Source organism: Tinamus guttatus, unplaced genomic scaffold (assembly GCF_059628265.1).
Source record: "Tinamus guttatus ecotype Peru unplaced genomic scaffold, ASM5962826v1 Tinamus_guttatus_pri_ptg000744l, whole genome shotgun sequence".
Classification (NCBI taxonomy): domain Eukaryota; kingdom Metazoa; phylum Chordata; class Aves; order Tinamiformes; family Tinamidae; genus Tinamus; species Tinamus guttatus.
The window spans coordinates 191,836-205,873 of NW_028289278.1; the positions used below are offsets into that span (position 1 = coordinate 191,836).

A 14,038-nucleotide genomic window follows, 5' to 3' on the forward strand; every position below is an offset into this window, starting at 1 on the left:
GGGCCCCTGCAAGGACTGTCCACACATGCACACACACAGCCGTGCACAATGCACACCCATAGGTAATGCACACCTATGCACAATGCACACCCGTGCACAATGCACACCCATAGGTAATGCACACCCATGCACAATGCACACCTACACACAATGCACACCCCTACACAATGCACACCCACACACAATGCACGTGCATACGTGACACACGCTCTGTAAATCCCACACAGCAGAGCAGCTTTTCTGTTTTAATACAAAATAAAATGTACAAAGACCAGGAAGATTTACAGCTGTTCCTCCTTGCAAAATAAGGCTACACATGATCAAAGGAGCGGTGGGGGCACAGCCGGGGCTCGGGACGGGGACCTTGCCCCATGGCCATGTCCCCCAAACGAGGGCCACCTGCTTCCTTGTTCCCACGGCTCCATCCCCACTCCTTCCCCTATCCCATCTCCTTCCTCCATCCCCACATCCATCTCCTTCCTCCATCCCCACATCCATCTCCTCTCCCCATCTCCTTCCCTCCATCCCCACATCCTTGCCCCATCCAGGCAATACGGCTCCATGGCCATGTCCTTCCCTGGTCCCCACGTCCTTCCGTGCTCCCGATGTCCTTCCCCCTCCCCATGCCCTCACCCCACGGCCACGTCCTCTCCGTCCCCATGTCCCCTCTGCCCCCTGCCACCGCGAAAGGCAATTTTTCGTTAAACCATTTATATTAAATTAAAAAAAAAAAGAAGAAGAAGAAAGAAAGGAGAACGTTCACATTCACGGGCCCCCCAGTCCCCATCCTGGCACCAAGAGCCCCCGGCCACATCCCGTGGGGAGGACACGGGACAGGAGGGGCCAGCGGGGCCGCCTAGGCCGGGGGCCGGTCCCCGTCGGCGCGGGGCGGCGCGGGGGGCTCCCCTTGCAGCGGCTCCTTCTCGGGGCGCCCGGGCGCCGGGGCGGCCGCCGCGCAGCCCCGCACCTTGCGGCGCGCCTTGAGCTGCTCGTGGTAGGCGCCGAGGGCCGCGCAGGCGGCGGCCGCCAGTGTCACGGCCAGCAGCGCCGTCACCGCCACGAAGGGCGACCAGTAGGAGCCGGGGCGGCCGCCGCCGGCGCCGTCCGCGGGGCCCTGCGCCGGCTCGCGCAGCTCGTACTGCGCCACGGTCCACGTGTAGCCGTTCTCGGTGGCCTGACAACGGTAGGAGCCGGCGGCGCCCGGCCGCGCCGCCACCAGCAGCGAGTTGTCGGGGAGCAGCGCGGCGGCCGGCGGCCCCTCCGGCTGCTGCCACGCGTAGGCGGCCAGCGCGGAGCGGCGCGGGCAGCGCAGCCGCAGCACCGCGTGCGGCGGCAGCGGCAGCGCTGCGGGGAGCGGCGTGTCGGGGGGCGCGGGGCACCCCCGCACCCCGGTACCCCCCCTGCATCCCTCGCACCCCTCTGCATCCCCCTGAACCCCCGCACCTCCCTGCACCCTTCTGCATCCCCCCTGCACCCCCGACATCCCCCTGCATTCCCCCTGCATCGCCTGCACCCCTTGTGCATCCTCCTGCATTACCCGTGCATCTCCTGCACCCCTGACATCCCCCTGCACCCCTCTGCATCCCCCTGCATCCCCCCTGCATCCCCTGCACCTCCCTGCACCCTTCTGCATCCCCCCTGCATCCCTCCTGCATCCCCTGCACCCCTAACATCCCCCTGCATTCCTCCTGCATCCCCTGCACCCCTTGTGCATCCTCCTGCATTACCCGTGCATCTCCTGCGCCCCTGACATCCCCCTGCACCCCTCTGCATCCCCCTGCCTCCCTCCTGCATCCCCCCTGCATCCCCTGCACCCCTAACATCCCCCTGCATTCCCCTAGCGTCCCCTGCACCTCTTGTGCATCTTCTTGCACTCCCCGTGCATCTCCTGCACCCCTGACATCCCCCTGCACCCCTCTTCATGCCCCTGCATCCCCCGCACCTCCCTGCACCCCTCTGCATCCCCCTGCATCCCTCCTGCATCCCCCCTGCATCCCCTGCCCCCCTAACATCCCCTTGCATTCCCCCAGCATCCCCTGCACCTCTTGTGCATCTTCCTGCACTCCCCGTGCATCTCCTGCACCCCTGACATCCCCCTGCATCCACCCTGTGTCCCCTGCATCCTCTGTGCATGCCCTGTGCATCCCCCTGCACCATCCTGAATCTCCTTGTACAGCCCTCCCTACATCCTCCCTGCATCCCTCTGTATCCCTCTGCATCCCCCTGCATTCCCCCGCATTCCCCTCTATACACCCCCCCTTCATCCCGCCATCCTCTCCCTCCATCTCCCCCTTCATTCTCCCCACGTCCTCCCTTCCCTTCCACCCTCTCCTTCTCTCCATCCCCCATCTCTCCATCCCTCTCCTCATCTCCCATCCCAGCTCCGCATCCCGGTGCCCGGTACTCAACTCTCTACGGTGACGGCGCCGTCGCGCGGGGCCGCCGCGCTCCTCCCGCGGTGACAGGCGCCCGCCGGCCGCCCGGCCTCCACGTCCTGGAGCCACCCGCTGCTGCGGCCACCGCGCGCCGGGGTCAGTTGCCCGCCTGGGGGGCTGCTCAGCCCTCTCGGTGTCCCCATCTCTGGGGACCCCCGTGCCCAGCAGCCCTGCTGTCCCCAGCCTCATTCCTGCTGTCCCCAGCCCCATCCCTGCTGTCCCCAGCCCTGTCCCCAGCATCCCCACCGCCAGCATCTCCGGTACCACCTCCCCTCATTGTCCCCATCCCCAGTGTCCCCTGCCTGGTGTCCCCATCCCCAGTGTCATCCCCTTGATGTCCCCATCCCCAGCATCCCTGCCCTCATCCCCCGGTGCCCTCCACCCAGTGTCACTGTCCTCCTGTCCCCAAGGCCCCTCCCCTGTGTCCCCATCCCCTGGGGGGATGGGGCTCTTGATAGGGCTTGATATGCCTCAATATAGCTCGATACACCTCGATAGGGCTTGATAGGGCTCAATAAGGCTCCATAGATCTCAGTAGGGCTTGATACATTTTGATACGGCTCAATATGTCTTGATAGAGCTTGATATGGATCAATGTGGCTTCATAGGGCTTGATACAGCTTGATAGGGCTCAATAAACCTCAACAGGGCTCGATATTCCTCAATACAGCTCAATACACCTCAGTAGGGCCTGAGTGACCCTGCCCGGGCTCCCTATCCCCATGTGTCCCCATGCCCGGTGTCCCCCACGCCGCCCCGGTCCCCGCTCACGCGTGGGCTCCGGCGTGGCGTGCGGCCCGGCAGGAGCGGTTGTGGCTGTCCCAGGCGCAGTAGGGGTCCCGGGCGAGCAGGCACTCGGCGCAGCTCCGGTAGCCGCTGCAGTTGGCCAGCGGCACCTGCACCACCCCGTCGGAGTAGCCCACGTAGAGGACGCCCTGGGGACAGAGGCGCCGCGCTGAGCCCCGGCAGCTCGATACACCTCGATATGCTGTGATACGCAGTTCTGGGCTCCACAGGACAAGAGGGATGTGGAGCTGCTGGAGAGAGGCCAGCGCAGGGCTCCGAGGATGAGGAGGGGCCTGGAACATCTGCCCTGTGAGGACAGGCTGAGGGAGCTGGGCCTGTTCAGCCTGGAGAAGAGAAGGCTGAGAGGGGACCTGAGCAGTGTCTAGAAGTACCTCAAGGGAGGCCGTGAGGAGGATGGGGCGGCCTCTTTGCACTGGTGGCCACCGACACAACTAGAGGAAACGGCCCCAAACGGAAGCACCAAAAGTTCCACAGGAACTTCAGGAAAAATCCCTTCCCAGTGAGGGTGCCAGAGCCCTGGAACAGGCTGCCCAGAGAGGTTGTGGAGTCTCCTTCTCTGGAGATCTTCAAACCCGCTTGGCCGCAGCCCTGTGCCACGTGCTCTAGGTGACCCTGCATGTGCAGGGGATTGGACTAGATGACCTCTAGAGGTTCCTTCCAACCTTAAGCATTCTATTATTCTATATGGTTTGATACCGCTTGATATGGCTCAATACGGCCCAGTATGGCTCAATATGCCTCGATACGGCTCAGTAGGCCTTGATATGGCTTGGTATGTCTTGATACAGTCCAATACAGCTCAATATGTCTCAATGCACCTCGCTATAGCTCGATATGGCTCAGTATGCTCCGGTACACCTCCATACGGATTGATATGGCTCAGTATGCCTCACTAGACTCTGATACACCTTGACACAGCTCAGTATGGCCCAGTATGGATTGACATGCCTCAATACGTCTCAAGATACACCTTGATATGGCTCAATACATCTTGATAGGGCTCAATATGCTTCAATATAGCTCGATACACCTCAATAGGGCTTGATAGGGCTCAATAAGGCTCCATAGGCCTCAGTAGGGCTTGTTACATTTTGATATGGCTCAATATGTCTCGATAGAGCTTGATATGGATCAATGTGGCTTGATAGGGCTCAATACACCTCAATAGGGCTCGATATTCCTCCATATAGCTCAATATGCCTCAATAGGGCCTGATAGGGCTCAATACGCCTTGATATGGCTTGATATGGATCGATAAGCCTTGATATAACTTGATACGGATCGATACACCTTGATAGAGCTCAATACACCTCAATATGGCTCAACAGGGCTCGATATGCATCAATAGGGCTCAATTGGCCTCAACAGAACTCGACAGGGCTTGATAGGGCTCAATATGCCTCGACTCGGCTTGATAGGGCTCAACAGGACTCGACAGGGCTCAACAGGGCTTGATATGCCTCGACGGGTCTCAATACGCCTCGACACACCTTGATAGGGCTCGACAGGGCTTGATAGGGCTCAATATGCCTCAACTGCTCTCGATAGGGCTCAATAGGACTCAACAGGACTCGGTAGGACTCAACAGGGCTCGATATGCCTCGACAGGGCTCAATACGCCTCCACACACCTCGACAGGGCTCGACAGGGCTTGATAGGGCTCAATATGCCTCAACTCGGCTTGATAAGGCTCAACAGGACTCGATAGGGCTCGACAGCACTCGATATGCCGCAACAGGGCTCAATACACCTCGACACACCTCGACAGGGCTCTACAGGGCTTGATAGGGGTCAGTATGCCTCGTCTCAGCTCAATAGGACTCAACAGGGCTCAACAGGGCTCGATATGCCTCGACAGGGCTCAGTATGCCTCGACATACCTCGATAGGGCTTGACAGGGCTCAACAGGGCTTGGTAGGGCTCCATATGCCTCAACTCAGCTCAATAGGGCTCAATAGGACTCAACAGGACTCAACAGGGCTCGATATGCCTTGACAGGGCTCAATACACCTCGACACACCTCGATAGGGCTCAACAGGACTCGATAGGGCTCGACAGGGCTTGATAGGGCTCAATATGCCTCAACTCAGCTCGACAGGGCTCAATAGGACTCAGCAGGTCTTGACAGGGCTTGACAGGACTCAACAGGACTGGACAGGGCTCGACAGGGCTCAATATGCCTCGACAGGGCTCAATACGCCTCAACACACCTCGATAGGGCTCAACAGGACTCGATAGGGGCTCGACAGGGCTCAGCAGGGTTCAATAGGGCTCGATGGCTCAATAGGGCTCAACATGCCTCAACAGGGCTCAACAGGACTCGATTCCCCTCACCGGGGCTCGGCACCCACCTTGCCGGGCGCCAGCAGCAGACTCTTCACGGGCTCGGGCGTGCGGAAGAGCTGGATGCTCTCGATGATGTGGGGCGCCCCGGGCAGCTCCACCACCTTGTCCAGGAAGCCGTCGGCTGCGGCAGGGACACGGGGCCGTCACCACCACCACCGCCGTCGCCGCGGGCCGGGACCCGGCGCCAAGGCCCCCAACCTACCGGTGCCCAGGAAGAGGACGCGGTAGGTGCCCCCCGTGACGCCGCGGGGCTCGTCCACGGCGACGCGCGTGTAGGTGACGCCGGCGCGCACGAGCAGTGGCCGCCCGCCGCGCGGCTGCACCTTGCCGTCCATGAGGAAGTGCTCCTTGAGGAAGGTGAGCGCCTTGTCCGACGAGGGCCCCACCGAGCACTGCGGAGGTGGCGTGGGGCGACGTGAGGCCGGTGCCGGTGCCAGAGCCGGTGCCGCCGTGCGCCCCCCACTCACGCTGCCGGGCCGGGGGCTCATTTCGGGGCCCGCGTAGACGCTCCAGCGGGAGCTCTCCTTGTTCAGCTCCTTGTATTTGCCCTCGAAGACCTCGTCCACAGCCTCCTGGCTGTAGGCGCACACGGCCGCGCTGCCCTCCGTGCCCGCCTGCCTGTGGAGCGGCCACGGCCATGGGAGGCAGGACCCCCGGCACGTCCCCAGCCCCAAAATCTGAGTGCGTGCCCCAAAATCTGAGTGCGTGCCCCAAAATCCCAGTGCATGGCCCAAAACTTGAGTGTGTGTCCCAGAATCCGAGTGCATGCCCCAAAATCTCAGTGCATGCCCCAAAAGTTTCCTGCAGACCCCCCGAATCCCCGTGCATCCCCTTGAAAGCTCCCTGCATGCCCAAATCCCTGCACCTGCCCCCAAATCCCTGTGCACATCCCAAATCCTCGTGCACATCCCAAACCCCCATGTACCTCCAAATCCCTGTACATGTCCAAATCCCCATGCACATCTCAAATCCCTGCATACATCCCAAATCCCCAGGTGTCTCCCGAACATCCATGCACCTCCAACCCTCTGGGCATGCCCAAATCTCTGCACACATCCCAAATCCCCATGCACATCCCAAATCCCTATGTATGCCTAAATCCCAGTGCGCGTTCCAAATCCCTGCACACATCCCAAATCCCTGCATGCATCCCAAATCCGTGTGTACGTCCAAATCCCCATGCACATCCCAAATCCCCAGGCGCCTCCCAAACCCCCATGCCCCTCCAGCCTACTGTGCATGCCCAAATCCCTGCACACATCCCAAATCCCCAGTCACCTCCCAAACCCCCAAGCACCTCCAACTCTCTGTGCATGCCCAAATCCCTGCACGCATCCCAAATTCCCAGACTCATCCCAAATCCCCAAGCACCTCCAACCCTCTGTGTATGCCCAAATCCCTATGCACATCCCAAATCCCCATGCACATCCCAAATCCCTATGCATGCCCAAATCCCAGTGCGCATTCCAAATCCCTGCACACATCCCAAATCCCCAGTCACCTCCCAAACCCCCAAGCACCTCCAACCCTCTGTGCATGCGCAAACCCCTGCATGCATCCCAAACCCGCATGCACATCCCAAATCCCCATGCACATCCCAAGTCCCTATGCATGCCCAAATCCCAGTGTGCATTCCAAATCCCTGCACACATCCCAAATCCCCACATGCATCCCAAATCCCTGTGCACGCCCAAATCCCCATGCACATCCCAAATCCCCAGGTGCCTCCCAAACCCCCATGCACCTCCAGCCTTCTGTGCATGCCCAAATCCCTGCACACATCCCAGACCCCATGCATATCCCAAATCCCCATGCACATCCCAAATCCCTATGCATGCCCAAATCCCAGTACGCATTCCAAATCCCTGCACACATCCCAAATCCCCACATGCATCCCAAATCCCTGTGCACGCCCAAATCCCCATGCACATCCCAAATCCCCAGGCGCCTCCCAAACCCCCATGCACCTCCAGCCTTCTGTGCATGCCCAAATCTCTGCACACACCCCAGATCCCCATGCACATCCCAAATCCCCATGCACATCCCAAATCCCTATGCATGCCCAAATCCCAGTACGCATTCCAAATCCCTGCACACATCCCAAATCCCCGCACGCATCCCGAATCCCTATGCATGCCCAAATCCCAGTGCACATTCCAAATCCCAGCACACACCCCAAATCCCCAGGCACCTCCCAAACCCCCATGCACCTCCAGCCTTCTGTGCATGCCCAAATCCCCGCACGCATCCCAAATCCCCATGCACATCCCAAATCCCCGTATGCATCCCAACCCTCCTCGCCGCCGCTCGCGTCGCCGTACCACTGGGAGCTGAAGACGGCGTAGAAGTCGGCGTGGCCGGGGCGGCGCGGCGCGGCGCTCGCGTGCTGGATCACGTTGAAGGGGAAGCGGCCCGGCTCGGCGCACACCAGCTGCGCCTTCAGGAACGTGGTCCACTTCTTCTGCAGCACCTTGTCACCGCCCACGTCCCCCTTGCACACGCGGGCCACCCGCGCCACCAGCAGCCGCTCGAAGAAGTCGAACTCGGCCGCCGTCTCCTCGAAGAAGAAGTAGACCTTGTCGTCGCCCGGCGCGGAGAAGGAGGCCACGAAGGCGGCGTCGGCTGCGGGATGTGGCCATCGTCATGGATGGGGTGGGTGGGGGTGTCCCCCGCTCTGTCCCCACGTCCCACCTGCGAGCCAGCGCAGGAAGGCGTCCGTCTTGAGCGGCGTGCGGCCGCCGAGCGAGCGGGAGATGATGGGCTCGTTGCCTTGGAAGTTGTTCATGGTGCCGGCGTAGAGCTCGCCGTCTGCGCGCGGGGCAGCGGCGGTGACGGGCGGCCCCGGGCACCGTCACCCGCCGCGTGTCCCCCCCAAAAGGGCCGCGGCGGCGCCCCTGGCTCACCGGCCAGCAGCGCCGTGTGCGTGTGCTGCGGGTCGAAGGGGCACTGGCCCTTCCCGTCCAGGTAGGGCTGTCCCCGGCCGCTGGCCACCAGCGTGAAGTTCTCCAGGTGCTGGAGATGGATAGGAGGGAATGGGAGAGACATCGTCACCCTCAGACGTCCCCCGTGCCAGGAGCTGTCACCGCGGCGCGCGCGGCCGCTCACCACGTAGGCGCACGCGGGGCTGAAGGCGAAGGTGCCGCACGCGTAGAGGTGGCTCTGGTTGAGGGCCACCAGCACCCGCATGAAGTTGAAGCACTCGGTCTGCGGAAGGCCGAGCGGGCAAGGTGGGAAAGGTGGCCCATGGGTGCCAGCAGCGTCCCCACGGGTGTCCCCACGAATGTCCCCGGCGCCGTGCTCACCTCCTGGCTCTTCTTCTTGAAGGCGCATTCGGAGGCCTTCTCGGCCGTGGGGCCCCACGGTATCTAGGCGAGAGGCTCCGTAAGGGCCGGCGCGGCCGCGCGGCGCCTCCCGCCGTCCCCTCCGCGCCCGTGCTCACCGAGGCCTGGCCCAGGATGGCGCCGGGGCCGCCGACGGCCAGCGCCAGCAGCCGGTCGCGGGCGCCCACGTAGAGCCGCTCCTCGTCGGCGCGCAGCAGCAGCGCGTCGTAGTGCGAGACGTTGGGCGCGCGGAAATGCGCCAGTGGCCGCCGCGGGTCCCCTGGCCGCGGGGTCCCCCCCGGCGGTGTCAGAACCCGCGTCTGGGCACTCCACCCTGTCCCCCTCTGCCACTGCAGTGCCAAAACCAGAGCGGATCCCCCCCAAAAGAGCCGATGCCCCCCAGGAGAGCAGATCCGCCCAGTCCCGCTCGCCCCTGGTGCTTCTGATCCGCTGCGCGGGCAGGACGTGACTTGGGCGCTGCCACCTCCCGCGGCCGGGCGGGAAAGGGGAAGTGGCGCCGGGGCCGCGCGGGGACCCCGCCGGCCCGGTCCGGCCGCCCCCCGCTCTGCAGCCCTCCAAGGCCCCCAAATTCCCGCTCCGTAATCCCCATCCGCACGGGAAACCCCGGCGCTGTCGGGATGCTGCGGTCCTGCCCCATCCCAGCTGGCCCCGTGGTACCCGGAGCCGGATGATGCCACCGGGCAGGGTGCCACACGGATGGCAGAAACACCCGTCCCCCCAAAGCGGCTGCTCCCCTTCCACCCCCGTTGCTTTTTCTCCCCCGTTTCACCCCGTTTCGCCCCGTTTCGCCCGCGCTCACCGGCGGCGAAGGTGACGCGGGGCAGGGGCTCGGCGCGCAGCACGGCGGCGGGCAGCAGCGCGCAGAGCAGCCGGAGCGCCGCGCCGGGCATGGCGGGGGGCCCGGCGCCGCGGGCGCGCGCCGCCGTCCTGGGGGGCCCCGGCACGGTGCCTGCGCGGAGATCCAGCGTGAGCGGCGCCGAGCGGAAGCGAGAGCGGGAAGTTCGTGGGGCACCCGGGGGTGGCAACGCCGGGCTGGGGGCGGGGGTGCTCGCGCGGCCCCGTTTTGGGGGGGTTCTACGCGCGCGGCCGCGGGAGCAGGCCCGACGCCGCGGTGACGGGCGCCCGAGCATCCCCGGGGCGTTACCTCTGCGGGGGACGGAGCCGGGTGACCCGCGGGCGTCGAGCGGCGGCACCCGGAGGGCGCCCGGCCCCGGGGGGCGGCGGGGGCTCGTCGGGCCCGTGCCCGGCGCCCGGCCGCGCTCCCGGCTCCCGCGGCGGCTGCTCCGGCTGGGGAGGAGCCGGTGGTGCCGCCGGGGCCTCCGTGAACCTGAAAGTCCTGCTGGGGGAGGACGAGCCCCGGCAGGTCGCGGGCCCCGCGCCCGCCTCGCCCGCGCGGCACGGCGGCGCCCGGACGCCTGGGCCCCCTGCGTGGTGCTGGGGGGGTATCCCCGTGCTGGAGCAAAGAGCCTGGCGTCCTGCCCTGCGTCCCAGCGTCCTGGTCCCCATCCTGGTGTCCTGCCCTGCGTCCCGGTGTCCTGGCCCCGATTCCGGCATCCTGCCCCATGCTCCAACCTCCTGCTCCCCATCGCGGTGTCCTGCATCCCCGCATCCTGCCCCACACCCCAGGGTCCTGCCCTACCTCTCTGCCCCTCATCCCGGCATCCTGCCCCCCTTGCCCACCTCCCTACCTGCCTGCTCCCCCGGGAAGCTCCCCGGGAGCCGGGGGACCAGGGCAGTGGATCCGCCGGCGGCGGCCGCTTGGCTGCGAAACGGGGCCGCCGGGAGCCTCGCGCCGGCCGCATTGTTGCTCCCTGGGCCGGAGCCACAGGGGCCACCGGAGGGGTGGGAAAAACGAGGACACGGCTCCTCGCTCCCGGAGAAAAGCCCCCGGAACCCCCGGCTTGGCCGCCAGCCCTGGCACAGGAGCCAGCGGGAAGCGAGAGCAGCTCCAGCGGCTGCTCCAGCGGCTCCGGAGAGCAACGTGCTGCCCCGGCCCGGCTCCTTCCCGGCTCCTTCCCAGCAGCACCGGGAAGCACCGGGCCGGGGGGGGGGCCCAGGGATGCTGATGCTCCCCCATCCCAGCTGCAGCTGTTGCTCTTTTTCCCCAGCTGGGGAATATGATGTGAGCTGGGAAAAATACAGGCGCTTTGCAAAGAGCGGATTAACCCTCCCCTGCTCCCGGCCCTGGGAATCCTCAGCTCCCGGCAGGGCTTTCCCTGTGCCTCAGTTTCCCGAGGGTGCAGGGAGCTCCTGGGGCCTCCCTGTGGCCGGGGATGGGGGGACATGGGGGTGCCATTAGCACCAGGCCAAAACAAAACGGGGGGTGAGACACAAAGCAGGGGATACGGGAAGGCTGGGGGGGGGGGATTGTTGCACATGGGGGGGCATTTTGGGGGGTACAGGGCGAAAGAGGAGAAAAGGAAGGGGATGCAACGGGGGGTGCAAAGGGGGTGGGTGTGAGAGGAGGGTGCAAAGGGGGTCGCAATGGGGATTGAAAGGGGCTGTTGCAGCGGAGGGGAAGCAAAGTCGGGGGGAAGCAAAGGGGGCTTCCAAGGGGGCTTCCCAAGCGGAGGAAGCAGAAGGGCGGGAGGCTAAAGAGGAGGTCGGGGGGACACAACGCGGGGGCTGCAGGGCTGCAAGCGCCGTCGCCTCCGCAGCTGCGGCCCCGCGGCACCACCCGCCGGGCCCGGCCGCAGCTCCGCATCCCTATCCCGAAGCCCCCGGAGCTGGGGGTGCCCCGGGGCCCCCCGTCCCTGTCCCCGTCCCCGCGGGGCGGTACCGACCTGGCCGAGCGGCGCCGCGGCGCCCGCGGGGGAGGCCTGGCGGGGCCGGCATCCCTTGTGGGTCGCCGGATGCTGCTCACATCACCATGGCTACAGCTCCCCTCGCGCGGCGCCACGCGCTCGCCCGGGGCCGCCCGCACGCGCAGCCACGCGAGGACCTGCCCCGGCGCCCGCTGCATGTCCCGGCACGGACCGGCGCGCAGGCACGCGCAAGCCCGCGGGCAGGCTCTGGCTCGCACGCGTGTGCGCGCATGGATCTGCACGCTCATGCATGCTTGCACACACGTATGCACGCGGACATGCACAAGGGTGCAGGATCACCATGGCTTGCGTGCTTGCACATGCATGCACAAGCATGCATGCTTGCACATGAGTGTGTGCACGGACATTCACAAGTGTGCAGTCACACACATGCTTGCAAACACACACACACACGGCCATGCACAAGCATGCAGGCTCATGCATGCCCGCACACACGTCTGCACATGGAGGTGTGCAGGATCACGCATGCCTTGCATGCTTGCACACATGTGCGCACATGGACATGCACAGGCTCTTGCGTGCCCTGCATGCTTGCACACGCACACGGACGTGTGCAGGCTCGTGCATGCCTTGCATGCTTGCACACACATGTGCACGTGGATATGTGCAGGCTTGTGCATGCCTTGCATGCTTGCACACACACGTGCAAATGGACATGTGCAGGCTCATGCATGCCTTGCATGTTTGCACACATGGATGTGCACAGGCTCTTGCGTGCCCTGCATGCTTGCACACACGGACGTGCGCAGGCTCGTGCATGCCTTGCATGCTTGCACACACACGTGCACGTGGATATGTGCGGGCTTGTGCATGCCCTGCATGCTTGCACACACACATGCACATGGACATGTGCAGGCTCGTGCATGCCTTGCATGTTTGCACACATGGATGTGCGCAGGCTCGTGCATGCCTTGCATGCTTGCACACACACATGTGCACGTGGATATGTGCAGGCTTGTGCATGCCCTGCATGCTTACACACACACGTGCACATGGATGTGTGCAGGCTCGTGCATGCTTGCACATGCGTGCGCACACGGACATGCACAGAGCAGCCCCTGGCAGTGCCGTGCTCCGGCCTGTCCCGCTCTCCTCTTGCCAAATCACCAAATCACTTCCCCCCCGAAATCCCCTGGCAGAGGAAGCCCCGGCCGGGCTGGCGACAGCAGCTCCCACTTCTGCTTCGCGGCGCTTCCTCCTTCCCAGGCGCGGGAGCACGAAGGAGCCTGGAGCCAACCCGGGCGCCTGGCCCTTCCCACGGGGCTCGGGAGGCCGCCGGCCCTGGCCCCGGTTCTAAGGAGCTTGTGCCTCGTGCCTGCCCGCTCCGGCTGCCGGGGCTTAGCCAAAGCCGGCGCCGGGCGGCCGAGCTGGTCCTGGGACTCCTGCCCCGGCACCCGGGACCCCGCCGGCCGCGGCCACCCTGGGGTGGCAGCACCCAGAGCGCCCATGGGGACAGGGGTGCCGGCGGCTCCCCCCTCTCCTTAACACCCTCGGGATTAGCAGGGCCTGACCTTAATCCCGTGGGGCATGTGGGGGGCTACGGGGCCCCGCGACCACTTGGCAAAGCGCCGGCCACCCGGTGCGCTCCCGGCTCGCTCCTGGCACCGTCCCTGGCCGCAGGTCCCTGCGGGTGGCCCGTCCCCCCGCCCCAGAGCCACCCACCGGGCCCTATTTCCCCCAGCGAGTCTTTTAGCTGACAGCGCGGGGCGCTGCAGAGGCCGTGGAACTCAGTGCACGAGTGAGCGTCCGGGTGGGTTCCCCCCTGTCCTGGGGGAGCCAGTCGCCACGCGCCCATACGCGAGGTCCCCTGCGGTGGCCGCGGGGCAAGCGGGCGCTCGGGCAGCTCCGAGCGCTCGCACGGGACGAGACGCTGGCGTGGGCGGCCCGCAGCGAAGGAGGGACCCCCGGGGCCCCCCCGTGTCCCCCCTCTGCACCCGCTCGTCCCCCCCGGGCACCCACCTGGCTGTGCGTGCGCCCCGGCCGCGCGCGAGCCCCCGCTCACATCGCGGCGCCCCAGCGCGCTGCCCCGCAAAGCGGATTAGGCGCCGGCTTTACGGAGCTCCCTCGCCCTCCGTCCCCTCCCGCTCGCATTAGAGCCACCCCGGAGGGCGCCCGCGGGTGCCACCCGCCGGCACCGCCTGGCACGGGGCCCCCCAGCCCTCCCGCGGGGCAGAAAGTCACCGATTTCCCCCCAAAAACCATCCCCTCGTGGCGCTGCCGGATTTGGGCGCCCGCGTTCCCTCCCCAGGCGCAGGGGTGACACCAAGCACGACAGCACACGGGC

General features: G+C 65.2%; 1 protein-coding gene across 1 annotated transcript; it reads right to left on the bottom strand.

The window, feature by feature from the left end:
• Nucleotides 1–856: 856 nt before the first annotated feature.
• On the bottom strand, nt 857–10,515 carry SEMA4A (semaphorin 4A). Its single transcript, XM_088537349.1, is given in 16 exon segments — nt 857–1,344; nt 2,410–2,510; nt 3,207–3,370; nt 5,594–5,709; nt 5,791–5,980; nt 6,056–6,206; nt 7,910–8,210; nt 8,280–8,396; nt 8,492–8,600; nt 8,694–8,792; nt 8,891–8,953; nt 9,028–9,188; nt 9,729–9,912; nt 9,914–10,069; nt 10,071–10,197; nt 10,199–10,515. Coding segments are annotated over 16 exon segments (2,844 nt in total).
• Nucleotides 10,516–14,038: the final 3,523 nt, after the last annotated feature.